Source organism: Branchiostoma floridae, chromosome 11 (genome assembly GCF_000003815.2).
Source record: "Branchiostoma floridae strain S238N-H82 chromosome 11, Bfl_VNyyK, whole genome shotgun sequence".
NCBI classification, from domain to species: domain Eukaryota; kingdom Metazoa; phylum Chordata; class Leptocardii; order Amphioxiformes; family Branchiostomatidae; genus Branchiostoma; species Branchiostoma floridae.
In genome coordinates, this window is record NC_049989.1 from 11,111,447 (window position 1) to 11,132,490 (window position 21,044).

Consider the following 21,044-nt stretch of genomic DNA (forward strand, 5'->3'; position numbering starts at 1 on the left):
ATGCTATAGTCATAGTTCTAGGGGGTCAGTCTGGTAAGAAAAAATTAGTCACCACAAGCAAAAACACAAACCTGTTTGATCAAATATTTTGGCTTTTATTTTTGTGCACAGTTGTGAACAGGTGCCTCATCTAAGTATGTACAAATCCTTACTTTTGTCAGCACTATTTGAGAGAAACAAAGCAAGCTTGAAGTGCAATGGCTTACACAAACCACTTAAGTAGGAAATTTATTGACAATAGGAATGGGACATATGAGAGCTATAAAAATGGGCTTTCTTAGTGCATTGCAGAGTGAAAACCTGTATCATTAAGAAATGCAAAGAACAATTTAATATTCAAGAAAATTCTATAACAAGGTTATATGCTGTTGAGCAATTTCAGAGTACAGTCAAACCTGGCTATAGTGACCACTCAAGGCAATTGCAGAAATGCTTTTGATATGTTTTGTTGTAGCAACACACTACACTTAACGTTACAGTTTACATGTATCCAACAAAAAATAATAACACATAAAGATAAACATCCTTATTACTCTGATTGGGTACCTAGTACTGGCTGCAATGGTACATCTAGGTGAATTAGATGTACTGTAGTATGGTGTATATGTTTCATTGCCATGGAAGACATTTGCTTCCTGGATAGACCATCTCACAACTTGTGGTCCTCAGACAACTGTACTGAACTTGAAAACCAACATGAAAGCAACTTTTTAAACCTCTTCACTGGCAAAAACTTGCAAGAAACACAGACTGATCCATACATCTGCTTGGAGATCATCAGAATTCGGCCATACAGAAATATAACTGGTCAGATAGTTGTGAATAGTTGATGAATGTATAATTTGGCAACAGACTCAAGATTTCTTTGACACAGTACATTGCACAATGCAGCATGCGGCATGGAAGGCAACATACACTTGTAGGATACTGGAGTTTTCTTTTGAGGACACAACCAAGGTCTTACCTCCCAGCATTTCAGCAGTCCATCTAAATATCTGCTATCATTTTAAAGAGTTTTTCAAATAAAATTTCACAGTAGGGAAACTGGCAAATGAGGTTTTGACAGTGTTTTAAATTGGTTGAAAAAATTCTGCAGTGCATTAGAATGTATAGAAAATACATAATCAATTTGTGGTGTCATAATGAAGGGGTCACGGAAATTGCCAACTTTTGGGTTTAAATTATATGCATGCAGGAACTACTTCTCCCCACTAGATGGCGCTACAGCACATCCCACAGGAAGGTACACAGTAGATTGACTAACAAAATGTTGGCAGGTAAAGAAGCACTTGGTTGTATTCTAATTATGTCATGCATGAGAAAATATTTACCATTAATGATGAGGTTGAAATTCTGAAGTGCTAGTGCCTTGATAATTCAAGTTTTTATTTTTTATTTGCTTGGTCAAGCTTAGCCTAAGATTATCAGTAATCGTCAAAAGTTGGTATGTCTACCTGAGTCACTTTTCTTCTTAAAAAAAGCCAAACATTTTCCCAAAACTTTTTTTCAATAATATACAGGTATTGACATTTGTGCATCCTTTTAAGAGTTAATAAACTCTTTTATTCTTTGTCCAAGAAGTGTTCAAAATGTTTTCTGGACACTGTCTACTAGACAAAATCCGTTCGATTATAAAACCCTTCAAAATGGATTGAATTTGAAGATGGTGACATTTCTTCATGCATTTTTACACTTTGATACAATGTCTGATTTGAGAAGGAATGTTGGATAACTGATCTGATAAAATTAAAGCAACTCTAAGTAAAAATTGGTCATATACTTGTCTTCCATATAGTTGTTTTGACTAGGGCTGGGTACCATACTGAAAATTCAGGTACAGGTCTATTACTCTATAGGATCAGATCTTGGTCCGAACCTGAACCTGGACCTGATTGTCTGTGAAAACTTGTGAATGGGTGATACTCAAAACAATGGTCTATTTTGTTACAAAGGAATCTGTTTGGTGGAGTATCCGACTCCCACCAGAGTTTAAAAATTACAAGGCTAACTGCCTCTGTATGTGTATATGTAGAAATAACTGTAAACTCTACTCTACTTTGCTTTTGTTATTTTCTTGGACAAAAACGTGTGGATGCCTTCTGATATAGTGTGCTCATTTCCATCTTGGTGTTTACTTTGATATGAGTGAATCAAACATAATGCACAAAGCTGGTTTGTTATATCAGTCATAAAAGCAAACAGATATGATGAAATGTTGGTTCTAAAACAAGGTTTGGTTGGAGAAGTATGTTGCTATAAGCCTGTTCAAGGTTTGAGCTGCACATGCAGTGTGATGTATTGTGGGTAAAATGGCAAAGTTGAAGGCCCCTAAAACACCTCTAGACAAGAACTGTTTACACACTAGGGGACATCACCTTTGACCTTACACATGCACAGTTCAAACCTTGTAGCAGCTTATTGAGATATTTCAACTGCCCTGCCCCCCTCCCCACTTATACCACCCCCTCCTTCCCCTGGATCACAATAAAAAGTATGATATTGCACAGTGGTGTCATTCTTCTTTATGCTTGACATTATCCACAGCTTCTGGTGTCTCTGTCACTTCATTGTCCTCTCCTTTCGTTTGGTCCATTTCCACAAAACATCCCAACGCTTCCCCGAATCGTATCTTCTGTCCGGCTTTGACCTTGAAGGAGAATGTCCTTGGGGCTTCAAAGATTATAACAATGGAAGACCCGAGATTGAACTCGCCGAAGATTTCCCCCTTCTTAACAGCCACCCCGGTACCCTGCGTCTCGTTGAAGAAAACCCGGTCGTAGAAGAGACCACCTTTCCACTTTCCTGGCAAGTTGGTGTGCAGCTCCTGAAACAAAAAAATAACATTTCAAGTGAGTAATTAACACAGTTCATGATGATAGTATGTTTCCCAACATTACATTAACGTTAATGCACAGTTTTCTGTCACATCACTGTTCCAGATCTATTTCTTTTCTCTAAAACAATGATCATCATCAATCAAGAAGTTAGGTATACTTAGACTTTGCACTTTAATAAATGCCACTTTTCCTTTAATCTTAAGAGTAAGTCATTTAGGTTTCCTTTAATCTTAAGAGTAAGTCATTTAGGTATTAGAAATTACTAGTAAAGATATTGTTGCATATTCATTATTATATTTCAATCCATACTACAGTATGGATTGCAATAGAATGTTTTTCGTCGCATCTCTTCTTCTCCAGCCAAATCTTCAAATGGATTCAACTTTTTCATTTTCAGGCCAAATGAGCTGACACTTGGCAGGGACATATAGAGAAGGTGATAGTCACCTGTTACATGTGTATGTCAATCCTTCCACAAAGGTGGTAAAAAAAAACTGAATAAACAAATAAATGAGCTTATTATTTTACTCACACTGTCCATGTACATCCTGATGGAGCCCACATTGGTGGCCCCTACAGCTGACATGGAGAAGAAACCCTGGTCCCACCTTCCTGACATCACCACCCGCTCGTTATAGTTAAACAGACCCTGGATACACCTGACCAGTCCGGGGTTCACCGAGAACAGCTCACCTGAGGGGAAACAGAGCAACAAGGTTAGAGAAGGCAGACTTCACTCACTTACCCATGGTGCTTCGCAACCAGTGCTGTCAAAACAAAACCCTTCCCACTAGGGATGGGAATTTGCTAATTGGGGCAGAAAAAAACCTCCATTTGTACAAAAATGACATTTGCAAGCATAAAATGACGGATTTTGCAACACGCTCAGAAACAATGAGTGGGATAAAAAAAATTGAAGCTAGAGTCCTGTTTGCAACCCTTCCCATTCCACACAAAAAATAGTTACTAGTCTAGTAATGTAAGGAAAAAGTGCACTGGCCTGCCCCTTGCCAGCACCCAAGCACTGGCTCACAACAGGTACAACAAACACAACAGGCAGTCTGTTCAGCTGTAAAGTGCTCGCTCCCACAACCACCCCCGGTAAGCAGTAACTAATGTACTAGTAAGGGATTTTTTTCAACAAAAATGGCCATGTAATTCTTATATAGAATAACTAGTGTTAGTACTGTAAATGCAAAAACTTTCACGTTGGTTTAATGTTCGCGGTTTTTGCGGTGGCTGCTTCACCGCGAACTTAAAACCACAGCGAACATTTTTCCATGGCAGTAAGACAGTACAGTGCCTGATGCTACCGCGAACTTAAAACCATCGCGAAAATTCCTTTTTTCCCCGCTACCGCAAAATTAAATCACCGCGAATTTAAATGCATTTACAGTACTTCAAATATATTAGACAAAAACAGAGTTTTCCTCTGACTGACCAGGAAAGTGCCTCCTGTGGAGTACCTCCCACTCTGCAGGGGAGTGGAACCTGTGGTAGTCTCCCGGCGCCAGGTACACCGTACAGTGGTACAGCTCGTTCTCCTCAGGGTTCTCCAGTAACATCTGCTGGTAGTTCTCATCGTCGGCAGGTTTGCTGTTGTTCAGCGTCTGCTTGGACAGCCACCAGTTGTTGTTGGTGCGTCCCAGGAATGTCTGGAGGGAGTAGGTCACCCCCTTTACTTGCTCCAACATGTTGTGTTCCACCTTGCCAAAGTGTAGGACTGTACCATCTGCGGGGCTCACCTGGGGGTGTTGGGAAGAAGTTTCTTGGTCAGATTCAACCTTTTTTAGTCAAGAGCCAACTGTCTGTGTTGGCTCTCAGCAACAATTGTCTTAAACGTATGGAAGGCAAAATTGTAAAGGTGTTCAAATACCTGTTTTATCTAACACTAGCACTTTCACATTGTAAATTTATTTTAGGAAAATAAAAACGGATAAGATTAGAAATAAAATGTAGATGGGATGGTGTCATGAGCTATGACGTACTGACCAGACTGTGTTGTTGGTCGATGGTTCGGACGGAGGGTTTGAGCTGCCTGCGGAAGAACTCGTTCAGATTGCTGTAGTATGACAGGTCCTCTATAGCCGCCTCTTGGAGATTACAGTCAAACAACCAGATGTATAGCCTACAGGCAAACAAAATCATAAAATGGAACATTCTACCAACCTGAAGTAAAGTTACATCATGTCACATCATATCTTGTCATTTTATATCTCATATCATATCATATCACTGGGAGGTCACTACGAAGCTCAGGTAGCATCTCTGTCCCAAAAGCAAGGACCTCTAAACTACAATTCCTTCCTACACCATACCATCAGACTATAAAACATTAAATCATTGACTGATGATTTTTTCTTCTCTTTATGTACTGTTCATGTCTTACCTACTGTGTAGTTATTATGTAATGTGATTTTACTCATTTCTGAAAGATCAACGATATTCAGAGGTGTTTCTAGTCATGGGTAGCTCTGCAATGTTGATTTGACAAATGAAGATTTGAAGATCATATCATATCATTTAAAGTTAAAATTCCCTCCAGCACCAAATGTTGCTTTGGGCTATTAACCCATCTCTGTCTCCATATCCCTATAGGCCACACAGTGTTGCACAATCACTACAGCAGGGGGCTGGTCTACTGGTAGTGGTGTGTGTTCACAAATGAGTGCTAAGCAGAGAAAGCAGCTTGTACCTTTTTAAAGTCTTTGGTATGACTTGGTCAAGGACGAAACTCATGACCTACCGACTATACAAGATGAACACTCTACACACTTGGCCATTGCACTGGTCATATCATATCATTTCATATATCATCATATCTCTTGAACTTAGGTTTGAACTGTAGCATGTTAGCTATGTAGCTAAGGGCACAACCCACCGTTCGTGCAATTTGTCCGTACTTTTTTTTGAAGGGCCACGTCCGCCACATATTTCAACGTTCAGGCTGTACAGGACAAGCGTGTCGCCCGTACTGGCACGTACTGGGGGCGAATCCACAGCCCGATGGCACACAAAGTTTTGCCTGCACGTAAAGTTATATGGCGTGTCTGTTTGCTCCAAAATCCGTCGGATTCCCTACAAGTTTGTACAGAGGCGGCACTTACCACTTACGGATCCCAAAGATTGCCCATGTTCTGACACGTAACAGCACGTATTTGCACGTACGGCGGGTTGTGCCCTTGGCTTACCTGAGGAGGGGCCCTCTCATCCAAACAGGGAGCTGTGCCTTGTGGATGTGGCCCCACAGCCGGGACAAGAGGCGGAGGGGGAGCTTCCTGTAGATTTGCACCTGCAACATTTACAAACATCAACAATGCTATTATACTCTTTTCTGAATATAAATTCAGTATTGTTATGGATATGGTTAAATTAAAATCATTTCCATTATTTTTGTTGTTACTTTGATGGATGGTTTCCCAACATACATTCTTTGTTTTTGTTTATTTGAAAAACCCAATTAAAAACAAAATCAAACAAAAAACATCAAACAATGCAGCCAGAGATGGCAGGCTTCTCCTCTCTCTGCTGCAGTACCAAGGATAACTGCCAGAAGGCCCAAACTTGAACTTTGAAAAGACCTTTGTCTTTCAAAGACCTATACAAATCCAACCAAAAGTTCTAAAGTTATGAATCCACAGACAGACAGACAGACAAAGACACACCAAAGACCGGTTTACGGAAAAGGCTGGGCTGTCTACCTGGGCTGTCTACCTGGGCTGTCTACATGGGCTGGCTATCACGTCAGGCTACTTGGACCTACGAAAGCCCATTGGGACAAAAGCTGTTTTAGCAGTAGAGCTGTTTTAGCAGTAGGGGTAGCAGTTTGTGCTCAATGAAGAAGCTATGTGTGAAGCTATTGTGTGTGTTACATAACCAAGAGGTTCTGGGTTCAAATCAGTTGATATGCCACCGATCTTGTACCCTTGGGAAGGGCTATTAACACGACTTATCGGGCTGATTGGATTAGTCTTAAGACTGGTGGCTAGTTGGTCAAAGGCGGCCAGGAGCCGTTCTTTAGTGGCTGTCAGGGTCCAGGCTTCTGCGCCATACATTAGGATCAACAATTGAATTGTGAGGAGCTTAAAATAAGCGTTGCTAAAAGTGCAAGGGTCTGGAACTGCTGCCATTTGGTGCTAACTCAGGTGACCTCAATACGACAGCAATTACCCCAGGTGTGGCCATAGGACTTAAGGTTTTGAACCACTTACACTGGGAAGGAAGGACTCCTAGTCTTTTCCGTAAGTGTGGTGGGTTCTTTGCCCTATCTGAGGGAGGGCCCTTACCGAAGCTAGGTACTCTTTTCTCTACCCTAGTGAAGGGAGGAAAGTCGTGTTAAGAGCCCTTCCCAAGTGCACAAGATTGGTGTCATATCAACTGATTCAAACCCAAACTGATTCAAACAGCTCCTTCACACACTGCCACTTCACACAGCTCGTCACATAATAACACACAGATCCTTCGCTGAGCACAAACAGCCCCTACTGCTAAAACAGCTTTTGTCCCAATGGGCTTTCGTAGGTCCAAGTAGCCTGACGTGATAGCCAGCCCAGGTAGACAGCCCAGGTAGACAGCCCAGGTAGACAGCCCAGCCTTTTCCGTAAACCCACCAAAAACACCAGATAAACAGCATGAACAAGAGTCATCTTATACTACAATGTATATCATTACTACCAGTGTTGCACAAATGCAGTTACTACATGTAGTGACATCCAAACGCCATAACAAGAGATGTGATGTGTGTAGGGCTTAAAGCTGATTAGATTTCCTGTTTTGAAGTGCTTCTTCAAATCTAATAATCAACAGTGGTATGGTAAACGGAAACGAAGCAAGGCTTCTGCCTGCTAACACTAGTAACTATAATAACTTGCATGAAAGTAGAATTAAAAACAACTTGCAAACTCTCACTGGCAAGCTATAAAAAAAATACCATCTTCGTTCATCACGTAAAAACAACATGCAACAATGACACCTACTCCATTGTCCTTTACTGATCAATACCAGTCAATACTCATCAATTACTGATGCAGGTGATACAATAGACACCTGGACTGATCAAACCGGTCTCATGCAACTATTATGTTAAATGCAAAAACAAACACAAAATTATGTCGTAGCAACGTTTAATTCTAGCCATTATTTACTGATCCATGATTTTTTTTATTTTCAAAGAGTGTGTCATTGTGATTGTAAACACAAGCTAATTTAACAGGGCCCACATATAAATCTGTCTAGGAGTATAGGCCCTGTTTCATGTAAAAAAACCTCCTTAATCATTAATGTCTTTAAAGTCAGCAGTACAAAGATTTGGCCAGGGATACCCAAACGAATGAGAATGATATTATTCTTGGCATAGAATGGCCATTATTAACACACCAGTCAATGCAGATTGTCAATACTTGAACTTGCTGTAACCTCTACGAATTTGCCTACAATATTATGCATTCTAAACAATGATTATGTGCAGTTTATTATACACATGCCCCAGGCATATTTCTTATCATTGATAAACAAGAAAAAAATCCTAAAAAATGGAGAGATTCTTTACAATATTCAGAACAAAACATAATGATATTTCTCAGTCCAGACACAATGAATAAAATATTTCCATAATACTATAAAATAGCGATGAATCATTTTCCCTAGGCACATGATTATTTAAATGTGCATTTTGTCCTACAAGCAAAGATAGAGGTGTGCATTTACATGACCTTTCAATAACAATTCATGCAACCTACAATGTAATGTATTACTATAGGTAGTGTCAAATGTGACCTCAGTATACATATGGGACCCATTCCATCTATCCCAAATGTCTAAATCAGAAATACAAACATTTAGAAATTTGAGGAGAACAGAAATAAATGATATGATATTTGTAACAAGAGTAACGTGTTGATAAAAAATTTGACACCAACCTACAATAGCTGAAATATTCAGATTCAGAGCCTATACAACAATAGCAGACATTTTGAATGGTGTCAGCATTTGGGGATATTCATGCATAATGATAATAACTACAGTACGCCTGAATGCAAGCAGCTGTAAAATTAGCAAAATCGTGCATAAAACCCGCACCAATTATGTCAATATTTCCGTGAGGATTGTAGTATTAAATAATACATATTGTGAACGTGAGCAACAAAGGGTGTGAGATTTAGGTCACCAATAGACAGACACTGTGTGGTTACAGAAAACCAAACCACCCACCCGTAGTCTTCCCAGTGCAAGGGGCCATGAAACAAACATCACTCGACTCCTCTCCGCTGTCACAAGCAAAATCTCCCCACGCGCCCTCGTCTTTCCATCGTTAGCTACCGTTCATTTCGCTTTCCCGACGACATCGTCACCATCACCGGCACGGAGGCGGGGGGCCGGCAGGACGGATGCTTCCATTAAGGAAAATGGGTCGAACCAAAGAGACTTACACGGGGGGGAGGCAGAGGCAGAAAGCACTTATCATCTGCTCAATCTGTATAATAGGTCTCACAGTTTGCTTTAGAACAACAAATTTAACTTCAATAATGAATTCCTTTTTGTGTAGGTTATAATGTTTTACCAATGTATCTGTTATAAAAAATCTCAATATCTAAAAAAAATTCCTGAATCAATTTCCACTCTTCCGTGTTCCCACCATTCCAAGCACTCAAGGGACTGTCATAATTTTTCCCATATTACAAGTATATACATCATATACATGCCAATGTGCACAGGGGGTCAAGGGTGGTTGGTTCATATAGACATTGTCTGCTTATCTATCATGCAACCTCAAACCCATTGTCAATTGCTTTGTAACAGTGGATCATTTAAAACGTTCACTATTTAATAATAATAGGATCACACACAGAACAATAGAATCAAAATTAGCAGCCTTTCACCAGTTGGATATATTATTTTTAATTGTCTGTAAATTTTTTGCAGTTCTTTATTTTTTGTTTAATATACATTTCAATACATTGGCCAATTGGAGGTTTTCAAAGCTGTAAGACCCATCTACTACTAGTACATGTACATGTTTGGTTGCTCATTTTCAGCTGTTTTAGTTAACACGTACAGCAATCAATGAAGGAACAGCAAAAAAAAAGATATGTTGCTAATGTAGCTATTGAAAATAATGCTATTGAATTAATGCTTGATAATGCTATCGTTAGGCCACATCAATTTAATTTCTTGGTTCACGGATTTTTTCATAACAAATATGGAGCGAGAGGGCGAAATAAAAATAAAAATAAAAATTGTAAAATGGTTGGGGTAAAGGTTACGGCTAATCCAAAACATAAAGAAAAAAGTTTTCAGCTTGAAAAAAGTACAAAAACACTATTTTTGTACAGTAACAGCACCTGTACCCACACTTTAAGGAGCTTATGATATAAAGGCCAATTTGCTACACCAGAAAGTTGGTGAATGGTTTCATTAATGGTGAAAATTTGCTGAGTGGTAATTTTTATTTTTTTATTTTTTTTTTTTAAAATAGGAGCGAGCGAATCCGTGAACCAAGACATTAAATCAGTATGGCCTTACAGTAAGAGCTGAAGGCAACTCAATCAGGGTAGCAATGAATATCAAATTGTTTGTATGAATGGAATATAATAAATAAAAACCTTGAATTTTCCGGTACATATATTTAATTTTTCACTATTTGTGACGTATAAAAGTGCTCAAATATTAACTCCATTGGTGACTGGTAAGCAAATGAAAAATCAGGTGACATTGGGAAGATAAGCTTTGAGTGACAGGTCATTGTTTCACAACAGCAAGAGCCATTTAATGACTAGCTTTTAAAAACGTTTAAAAACTGCAAACAAAGTTTTGCAGAGCACAGAAGTTGACCCTTGTTAAACCCCATACAGAGCCATAAGACTCTGACTTCTAAACTCTTGATCTTATCGTCCTGTAAAAACTGCCCAAGAAGACCACCTAGGCGACTGATAAGAGTCTGGTCTATATAAACTGGTGGTTACAATAAGTAGGTAAATTAAGGCTTGTGTCAATTGGAAAAATTATCTACAAAAAGTGCAGCCTCTTTCACCGACGTTGATTTGCGATCTGGGAATACTGGGGCCCGAGGTACAAGCCCCTCGGTATACCCCCCAAAAAAACAACTTTCGCCAAGGCCCCAGAGACGTCGGTGAAGGCTACAAAAAGTGGCTATATTGGCCAGGTGGAACTTAAATTGTAGTGATGGTCATTTGTACAGGTTTGACTCAACAATTTTAGATCCTACTGTAGAATTATATGATTTTGATATATTAACGCATCAAGAAAGTCAGGGGTCTCCCCAGAAAATTTTAGGGGAGTGGTGCTGGAGGCCGCGCTGCGGCCGATGCAACATAACGCGTGGCTATGAGGGGGAAGTGGTTCGGAGAGGCAGGATTCCTGGAGAAGCTGTTGCATTTTGCCTTAATGAATCACAATTTGAAGCCTTCCCCTGACACTTAAGCTTTAAAATCTTTCAAATTCAGACCAATTGACTTAAGTATAATATATGTCCAAGTTAAGTACATTTTCAATATAAACTATAAGCTATATCTATTGAAATATAAAAGGAAATGCAACTTGACATGTTAATTAATCTAGGACTAGTAGGAGGCTCTTTTCAACAACAAACAAAATAAAAACTTATCACCCGCATTTATACAGTAAAGTTTTCCACCATACTAGGCCACCTTGCTGAGTGAAAATTGCAAACAGAAATGTCACAAAACCAGAATTTTTGATGGGAAAGAAAGGCAAGGGATACATTTTGGGTAGAAATCATGGCAAATCACCATATAGGAGCCTTTTAGAAGCTTGGCAACACTACTAGCATAACATAAAGATAAACAAGGTCTATTGTCTGTTTTTTCTCAGTCTTCCTTGTCTTGAAAAACAGGTTTTTAATGAGATTATCATATGCGAAAGTCACCAACATCTATTGTCTACACGCATAACAATAGGACAAAAACAAAGGAGTGTGATTTTTGCTGCCAACCCAAGCCCACTGACACAAAGGAAGGGTGAATGTGTCCATTTCTCTGCAAAATATGAGACCTCTCTCACTCAAACTTCAGGGAATTCAGTTGTTTTTCCCCCTAGTTGCCCTCAAAAGACATAGAGAAACCCATAGAGTTGAAAATTGGGGGAGAGTGGCGCCAGGATTTTCGGGAGTGGCGCAGCGCCGTTGTTCCACTCTGTAGGGAGACCCCTGAAAGTTCTACAACTCATTATATCATCAGAACACATAATCAGTTATACATGTACCTTCTTGAAATGCTTCCTTCCCTTTATACCATTTCTCTTCTTCCTGATAACACGCAGTGCACCAAAGTTTCCCAGCCGTAGAAGGCCCCTCCTCAACACAAGTTCATTTCCAACCGCAGCAGTTCTCATGATCAACCTCCCAGCCTTGCCAGTCTTAGTACTCTTACCCAACAGTTTGCCACTCAGTGACTTAAGTCTTCCCAACGTAGCGGCCAAAAACTCCTGGCATTTTCCTTACATAAATAGGCTTTAGGATACCAACTAAAAGCTTGTAGCGCAGTGGGTGCCCCTACCAACTTATGGACTCAAAATCTACTTTCTCTGACTCAAAACACAAAAGAATGAACAGTTCTGAAAATCACAGTCCCTTCCTGCCCCTGCTCGAGTCAGCTGATTTTTGTGTATGATGTAACATCTGTGTTTACTTGATAGGAGGGGAAGTCTAGGGGTACTGGATGAGGTCATCACTAATGTGTAGGCACTGGCTTAGTTAGGCAGAAATGGTGCATGGAGTCTATTCTTAGAAGTGGGACCGTAACAGTTACTGGGCAGAAGTACGCAACTAGTTAGGCAAATATGCAGATTGGAAGGCTGTACAAGGAGGTTTCCTGTAAATGCATTCAAATTTGTGGTAGTATGATCGGCGTGTTTTCATGGTAACTTTTTCATTGTGAGCTTTAAACCACTGCAAAAATGAATTGTTCCATCTTCTGCCTTGTCTCAACCTCAACTTTAGAAAAAAGAAACACAGTGAACCCTCTGTTTTTCCCCTAACCCAAGATTACCACAAAATTAGATGTAACGTACCTACAGCATAAAGAAAAAAATAAGGAATATGTGAATCTAATGAAAGATTCAAACTGCAGTTTTGATGATAGTCACTAGGGGACTTCAGATATCTGGCAATTGCTTCCTTTGACATTGACCTGCCCATATACAAAAAGTCACAACAAAAAGATCAAATAAACCAAAAGAGGGTATCATAGATTCATACACAAACATCGTGACTATAGCTTGTCCAGCACAGGAGACAACAAAGCCAAAAGTGATGCTGCAGTATTAAGAGTCATTGCACGAGAAAACCAGGCAAAACCAGGCAGAGGCCGGAAGATGGGGGTCGGCCAAATCGGCTCATACTTTGTATGTGTGATAGGTATGTGGAACTATGAACAGCCATATAGTTAAAACCCTCCAGCTATTTTTCGTTATGGCGTTCTGGGGACCCCCTCAGAGACCCTCGAAAATCCAACAATTCATGGCTGAAAATTACTGAAATTGCGATGGCTATCCTGAAAAATTTACATAAGATACGAACCTACTTTTTATATTTCCATATAGCATAGGTCCTTAAGTTTTACAAACCAAAAGTTGAAGATGATACATGAAAGTTAAGAGGGTGTACAAGGGGGTTACCTGAACCACTGAAAGCAGATTTTTTATCACTGTAAATTTTAGTGATTTTTAAGGCCCATTATCTGCTATACCCAGTGGCTCTGGTGAATGATTTTACTGTTGCTGGAGAGAGGAACATCTACTTATTCAAAAACAATCATAACCTATTTGGGCCATACATAACGTAAGCCGTGAGAGGGGGGTCTTTATGGGGATTTTTCGAGATTTTGGCTATAAAAAATCAGGTGTTTATATTACACTTTGGTGGTAAGTCATGGCAAATGTTTGTGTAGTCGTTTGTAAATCATGCATGACTGTCATAGATACCGTGATTGATTGGTTATGTTATTTGGGGCTCCACATGGGGGTTATAGGGATACTTAAAAAGGAATTTTGCTGATTTTTCACATTCTTATTATTGCTTTCTATTGTGATTAAGCCGGTACCTTCCTAAATCACTTTGCATATACCTACTTTGTCGTCCCCAAGTGAAAAGGCTCTGCATGGGGGTTACCAGGTGTCCACAAATGTAATACAATTTAATAAACAGAGCACATAGATGCATACCTACATTATAAATGTTGAAACAAGACCACGACAAAAGTAAAAATTGATACTATTTTGGGATGGATACATGTGCATTGTACTTTTTTTTATCAATTACGGAATACATTACAGGTGCTGTCCACCAATGGCGTGTTAGTTTGTCTGACTATTCATTCATCGCTAAAATATCCTGTTGCTTTTTTCTATGTGGATAACATGGCCAAATAATGTCATACATGTATCATCGTTTTTACTGTACCCTGGAGGTGGCGGCCCTGAAAAGGATACACTAATCCTGTTGCCGTCACCTTTCAGATTTTTTTCTCAGAAGCTTTAATAAATAAATAAAAAAAAGTTGCATTCATTATAAAATCAGGTGAGGTATTGTAGTCAGGAAGGATGAACAAATGACAAAATGAGTATGATATGCCAAACAACAGATTCTTGATTTTCGTTCCTTCACATCTTAATTCTTGTTTGTCACTGAAATTGACGTTCGTATTCTATGCATATGATATATATTGTTACACATTTGCTTATCCTTTTACAGTCTATGGTAAATATTTGTTCATATTGTAGCTGCTTTATTTGATTTACAGTATAGTTTGATTTTTTTCTAATTGGAAATGGCCCATAACTGACGTGCACACGGATGTTATCCCAATCAACCTGCGATATGGCCTATAGTCAAGCCAAAAGCAAATTCCAACCCTTTACACATAGTAACACATAATGAATCATTCGATCTGCAAAATACAACAACACAAGAAATTAGATAAAACGCATGTTTAAATGCATTCTAACAAAAAAGAAAAGTTTATTTTTTTGGACTATTGATAAAAAAAGCATTATCTGATTAAACCATCAACTGTAATTGCTAACAGATTCTGTTCAGACCTAAAACTTCAAATGCAATTGAGTAGAAAACTCTTGAAAACTTTTTTATATTTCAATTTTGCTCAAACACAACGAAAACTCTAACAAATGACAAAAAGATCAATTTGCACATGTACATGTACCAAGGATTTAGTCTCCAATGCCTGTATAAAATGACCTTTTTTGTCACGGAGCCTGTACTGGGCAGATGAAAATGGTTTGATATACGATTTAGTTGCTTTAGCTTTGATAATTCGAGGCCTTTGGTTGCAAGTTCACTAAAGTTAATATCTTTAAACATGAAAGGATGTATGTAGTCAATGCTAGTATTCAGTGTGCTTGCAGTTCCTGCCACTCGTCTTCCTCTCCTATCTCCCCGAGTATATTGCCACCGTGTCAATGGCTACAGCATCTGTGCTGATTCTGTGCTGCTGAAAGTTTAGAAAAATATTGTAATCTGTGCGCCACTCACTGGGCTGGAACAACAGCTTCACATCAGCTCCCCTACCTAGCGACCAGGGCCACTTGACTATCATCAGCTTTCAGGCCAGACATAGGCCGGGCAATCCTAGGCACGGGCAATCCTAGGCACGTGACTGTATGAGTGCAAATTGTGTTTTTTTGTAATTTGTTCCTTTCATTCTTTTGTAGCATACTTTTTACCCAAGGCTTTGTTTTTTGTCCTTATGGTGAAAAATGCATAGCCAGGCATACTAACATAATAGTAACACGCCATTGGTGAACGGCACTTTGTCTATAGCAGTATACCTAAACTGTACACTATGGCATACCAAAATTGATAAAATCCCAAAATAGCATTCATGTTTACTTTTGTCGTGGTCTTGTTTCAACATTTATAATGTAGGTATGCATCCATGTGCTCTGTTTATTAAATTATATCACATTTGTGGACACCTGGTAACCCCCATGCATAGCCTTTTCACTTGGGCACGTAGTAGGTATAAGTAAAGTATATGCAAAGTGATTTAGGAAGGTACCGGCTTAATCACAATAGAAAGCAATAATAAGAATGTGAAAAATCAGCAAAATTCCTTTTTAAGTATCCCTATAACCCCCATGTGGAGCCCCAAATAACATAACCAATCAATCACGGTATCTATGACAGTCATGCATGATTTACAAACGACTACACAAACATTTGCCATGACTTACCACCAAAGTGTAATATAAACACCTGATTTTTTATAGCCAAAATCTCGAAAAATCCCCATAAAGACCCCCCTCTCACGGCTTACGTTATGTATGGCCCAAATAGGTTATGATTGTTTTTGAATAAGTAGATGTTCCTCTCTCCAGCAACAGTAAAATCATTCACCAGAGCCACTGGGTATAGCAGATAATGGGCCTTAAAAATCACTAAAATTTACAGTGATAAAAAATCTGCTTTCAGTGGTTCAGGTAACCCCCTTGTACACCCTCTTAACTTTCATGTATCATCTTCAACTTTTGGTTTGTAAAACTTAAGGACCTATGCTATATGGAAATATAAAAAGTAGGTTCGTATCTTATGTAAATTTTTCAGGATAGCCATCGCAATTTCAGTAATTTTCAGCCATGAATTGTTGGATTTTCGAGGGTCTCTGAGGGGGTCCCCAGAACGCCATAACGAAAAATAGCTGGAGGGTTTTAACTATATGGCTGTTCATAGTTCCACATACCTATCACACATACAAAGTATGAGCCGATTTGGCCGACCCCCATCTTCCGGCCTCTGCCTGGTTTTCTCGTGCAATGACTCTTAAGTAAGTTGCTAGGGGGCCCTAACTCCAACCATTTTGTAGGTGGGTGGGTACCGGTACAGAAAATTCAGGTACAGGTATGGTCCAGGTCAAGAAGATGGGTCCAGGTCTGGACCTGGACCTGATTGTCTGTGAAAACTTGTGAATGGACGATACACGAAACAATAGTCTATTTCACTTCTGTTTTGTGACTTCCACTGATATTTTACAATCCTATCTTCATGTAAACAACACTATTAAACTTCAACCAACTTTGACTGTAGAAACTTGGTAAAAATGATGATTAACTCTCCTTTACTTTGCTCTTGTTATTTTTTTGGAGCAGTAAGCCACAAAACTTGTAAAACTACTAAAAGCCTGATGATATAATCTATTATTTTCTAATCGGTCCAAGATCCGGTCCACTGATTTTTATCAGGTCCAGTTTTTCTGGACCAGTCCAAGAAGAAAAGGGGGTTTTGTACCAGTACACCGTACCGGTAGCCACCCCTAGGTATAACCAATATTTGATCAAGAACATAAGAGTTTTCTTTTACACAACCAGTTTTTCTCACCTGCTGATGTTTCGATGTCTGTCAGACATCTTCTTCAGAGCTTCTACCCAGAGTTCTGCTTCTTGCCGCTATATGTAGCCAATGTAGGTGGTGCTTTAGCGGCGAGAACACTATTCCAAACATCGACTACATATAGCATCGATAAGCAGGTGAGAAAAACGTCAGCAGGTGAGAAAAACTGGTTGTGTAAAAGAAAACTCTTATGTCCTATGATCTACCGACATGATGAAATTATTTTTGGAAATATGTGATCAACTTACAGTCCAGTCAGGTAGTAGTAGATCAGTAGGGTCCTGTACAGCAGCGACCCTCCTGTCCTCTCTCTTCCTGATGTGTCCGTACTGCTGGTAGGAGATGTAGGCAAACCCCACCGCCAGGGGGATGGGGTACCACTTCAGCGACCTCAGGTAACCCCGGAAACCCTTGGATCTAGACCCTGACTGTTGACTGCCATTTCTGGAGCCCCTAGGTCCTGTGGGAATAGGACATGATTGAAACCTCACACCTGGCATTCGGCTGCAGTTTAGTCATAGTTACCTGGTCAAATGCAACTACATTTGTAGTCGCAATTGGACAAATACAGTCAATGGTACTAGAGTCGGTCAGCCATAGGATCTGTGGGTCCAGTACTGAATCCTATGGCTGGCCGAAACGTAGTGGTCTCTTCCTGAAATGTCTGACTGAAAATCATATCCATGCAGTTGCTTGAGTCGGGCAGCCATAGGATCCGTGGGTGGAGTACAGAGTCCTATGGCTGGCCAACACCCCTAGTGTACTACATGTATAGACTTTATTTGTCTAATTCCTACTATTTGACCAGCAATCCGCAAAGCCTGGTAGAGGCCAAGGCCCGGCTAGCTTTGGCCAAACTGTCAGACAGAGCTCTCTGCCGCCTAGTTAGCTTTGCACCCGTGACTGTTTTACGCAGTTTTAAGTGTTTAATTGCCAGCAAAAATTCAATTCATATGAACATAAAGATACAAATACTTTGCACAAAAACGATTATTCCTCATAACAGTTAATAATTATATAAGAGTTAACCAAACCTATCAAAAACCCACCTGAGTCATGGAAGTGTCGGTACTGTAACAGAGCTGGAGCATTCTGCTGGAAATGGAACTGTGACTGTTGACGATATAACCAGAACCTGCATTCCACCTGGCTGGAAAACCTACAGCTCTGTCTGTAGTTACTGTGGATCCTCCTGTACATAACTCTGTACAGAGGACAAGATAAAAGGTCAACATTCAATTTGGTGGTAATGTAAATGCAGAAATGTTCGCAGTGGTTTTATATTTGCGGTTTTTGCGGTGGCCACTTCACCGCAAACATTTTTCCATTATAGTCTATGGTGCTACCTGGAACTTAAAACCACCGTGAAAACCCCATTTTCCTGCTACCGCAAAAGTAAACCCAGCGAACTTAAATGCATGTACTGTTTTTCGTACATCATGAACTTCAATATAGGGCAGCATCACAAAAACATTATCAGATTATTCTGGCCCTCTATTCCTATGCTTGAAAACAAAACAATCAATAGAATTGATATAAATACTTATAATCCTTTCATGGTGGATTTATTTCAGGTAGGAGCCAAAATGAGATTTTCAGTGTTTGAAGTTTGCAGTTGAAATGCTTCTGTTGCTACAGTAGAATTACAAATCTACAATACAAAGCACATAGTAATGCTTTTATGATTTCATTGTAGGCGGTCACTGTAAAAACATTTCAATATATGTGGTACCAATGTACAAAATTTGAGAAAATACACAATTTGTGACGAAAGGAATAACAACTATGTGTTACATTCTGTCTGGATTAGATTAATTCTCATTCATTGTGCACATATGTAAAATCATTCTTAAGTCTTCACACTTGTATTTGGTCCCAATTTCATAATCTCCAATTTTTTACTTGCTGATAACCAAAAATATTGACTTAAGGCCTAAAGTCTAATGTGTTTTGACAATTCTATTTTCCCTTGAATTGCAGAAATTGAAATAGTTCTCTCACAGACATTGCAAACAATGATAAACAAATTCCACGAGACAAAATATGTCGTGCCAAGGTGAAAATCTTTAAACACGCGAATGTCTAGAATGTCTTTACTCTACTACTACTAGTCGAGCAAGGTAAAATTATACAACTTCAGACGACACAACTGCTTTAAGAATAATTCATAAGCTGTAAACCGATGTTTTTATCTATATCTGGCAATTATCATGAACTGAAACAGCAAATCTATCATGTTACAATTCACGGGGTAAATATCGTGATTTATCGTCTAAACATTCATAAATTCCATCAGTTTAGAGTCACACCTCAAGATTTGACTGGACGCCGCCATCTTGAATCAGAACTGAGGTCATGACCTTTCAAGTTGAAAATCTGATTGTGATTGGCTAGTGGCCGTCAGTTTTGACCAATCAGATACATCTTCGAGAACGCGCCAAATATGACGTGATTCAGCAGTCTAAAGCAGAGGTGGGGTGGAAATAGGAAAACCTTACGATTTGCCTTTTTTTCACTAAACTTAGTTAGTATCTACTTGGAGATTACATAATATTTGACTTACATTATTTGCTTAGTGCATAAATTTTCTAAAAAGGATACCGATCGACATCACATCCAAAAACAACCAAGGCATGTCTTAATTGATGGGGGTCCTCGATCTACCATTCTTCTTGAAGTTCTTCTTCTTCTTGTTTGTTTGCTTGTATTGCATAAATTTGCATACCTAGTAAATTGTTCATTGTAGATGATAAAGTAACCAGATACCCAACTCTACCCTTGATTTTACATCTCCGCGGTCTACCCAATGACCACGAGTATATAATGTTGAAATTGAACCTCCTTGAATTGCTATAAGCAAAGCATGTCGTTCCTAGCTACATGTAGCTGCCGGTATAACGTTATTTGCTATGTTAACTGGATTTTATTTGGGTGGGTTGGTGGGAGCTAGATTATAACGGTTAAGTTAGAACGTTACTAACGTTATAATAATAATAATAATAATAATAATAATAATAATCACCAGGTGTATTTTGCCAGCCAGTAGGTACCCAAATTATGAGTAATGAGGCTGATTAACGTGGTCGAGGCACCTCCTCGAGAACGGGACCCCCGTTTTACGTCCCTCCCGGAAGACGATTTCGTGGAAAGCTTCGTGAGGCTCGTCAGTCCTTGGTTGGTCTCCCATCCAAGCACTATCCGGACCGCGCGTTGCTTAACTTCCGAGATCGAGGGATCGGGTGTACCAACGCGCCACGCGGCCGTAGCTTATATTATTATTATTTTTTTTTTTAAGTTTCCAGTCAGTTCAGTTCATCCATCAAGTGACGCTATGAAGTCCCTCCAGATGACTCTGTTGTGCATGACAGACAAGAGATCTCTGTCTTGGAGACCAACATCCTCCTTAGTCCTAATGAATTCAGTGGTATATTAAATATCGTATCGTTGTTTTTTGGGTGTGTGTGTTTTTTTTTTTTTAACAAAATGCAAAGCGGAATGGCGTAGTCGTCTCATGTTCTTAATTGTCATAAGGAGGTTGAAAAAATCTCCTTGATCGTCGTAGTCAAAGATGATGCCAGCGAACGATTGATTGGTATTCATAGATGACTCAAATCATTCGGTGAATCAAATTGACTATTGAAACCTACAAATTACCGGCAATTCCTCTGCAAATTCCCTGTATTGCGAACTGTAGGACGATTTCACCAAAATGTAAAAAATAAAACAAGAAAGGTGTGGCATTGTTGTGCGGCTTTATGTTTGGCAGGGGAACATCTTGTGTTATTTTTGATACACCGTCAGATTTGGTCTCGTGGCAGGGGAATCCC

The 21,044-nt window shown here is 39.4% G+C and overlaps 1 protein-coding gene across 2 annotated transcripts; it reads right to left on the reverse strand.

The window, feature by feature from the left end:
• Positions 1–74: 74 nt before the first annotated feature.
• Positions 75–19,608, reverse strand: LOC118426057 (phosphatidylserine decarboxylase proenzyme, mitochondrial-like). 2 transcript variants are annotated; one of them, XM_035835311.1, is made up of 8 exons: positions 19,527–19,608; positions 18,267–18,421; positions 17,466–17,677; positions 6,029–6,129; positions 4,830–4,965; positions 4,279–4,582; positions 3,370–3,530; positions 75–2,824 (listed from the first exon to the last, which is right to left on the reverse strand). In XM_035835311.1, exons 1-8 carry the CDS (start codon positions 19,550–19,552, stop codon positions 2,513–2,515), a joined length of 1,407 nt encoding a protein of 468 aa, XP_035691204.1. In that variant the 5' UTR covers positions 19,553–19,608; the 3' UTR covers positions 75–2,512. The 2 variants fall into 2 exon arrangements, with proteins under 2 accessions (XP_035691204.1, XP_035691205.1); XM_035835312.1 differs by lacking the exons at positions 17,466–17,677; positions 18,267–18,421; positions 19,527–19,608 and adding an exon at positions 12,078–12,246.
• Between the last annotated feature and the right edge of the window lie 1,436 nt (positions 19,609–21,044).

Coding starts and splice junctions, on each gene's coding strand:
- LOC118426057 (XM_035835311.1), bottom strand. CDS start 19,552: ATGGCGGCGTCCAGTCAAATCTTGAG. Junction 4,583..4,829: donor TCGACCAACAACACAGTCTG/GTCAGTACGTCA, acceptor CAACACCCCCAG/GTGAGCCCCGCAGATGGTAC. Junction 2,825..3,369: donor TCAGGATGTACATGGACAGT/GTGAGTAAAATA, acceptor TTTTTGTTTCAG/GAGCTGCACACCAACTTGCC.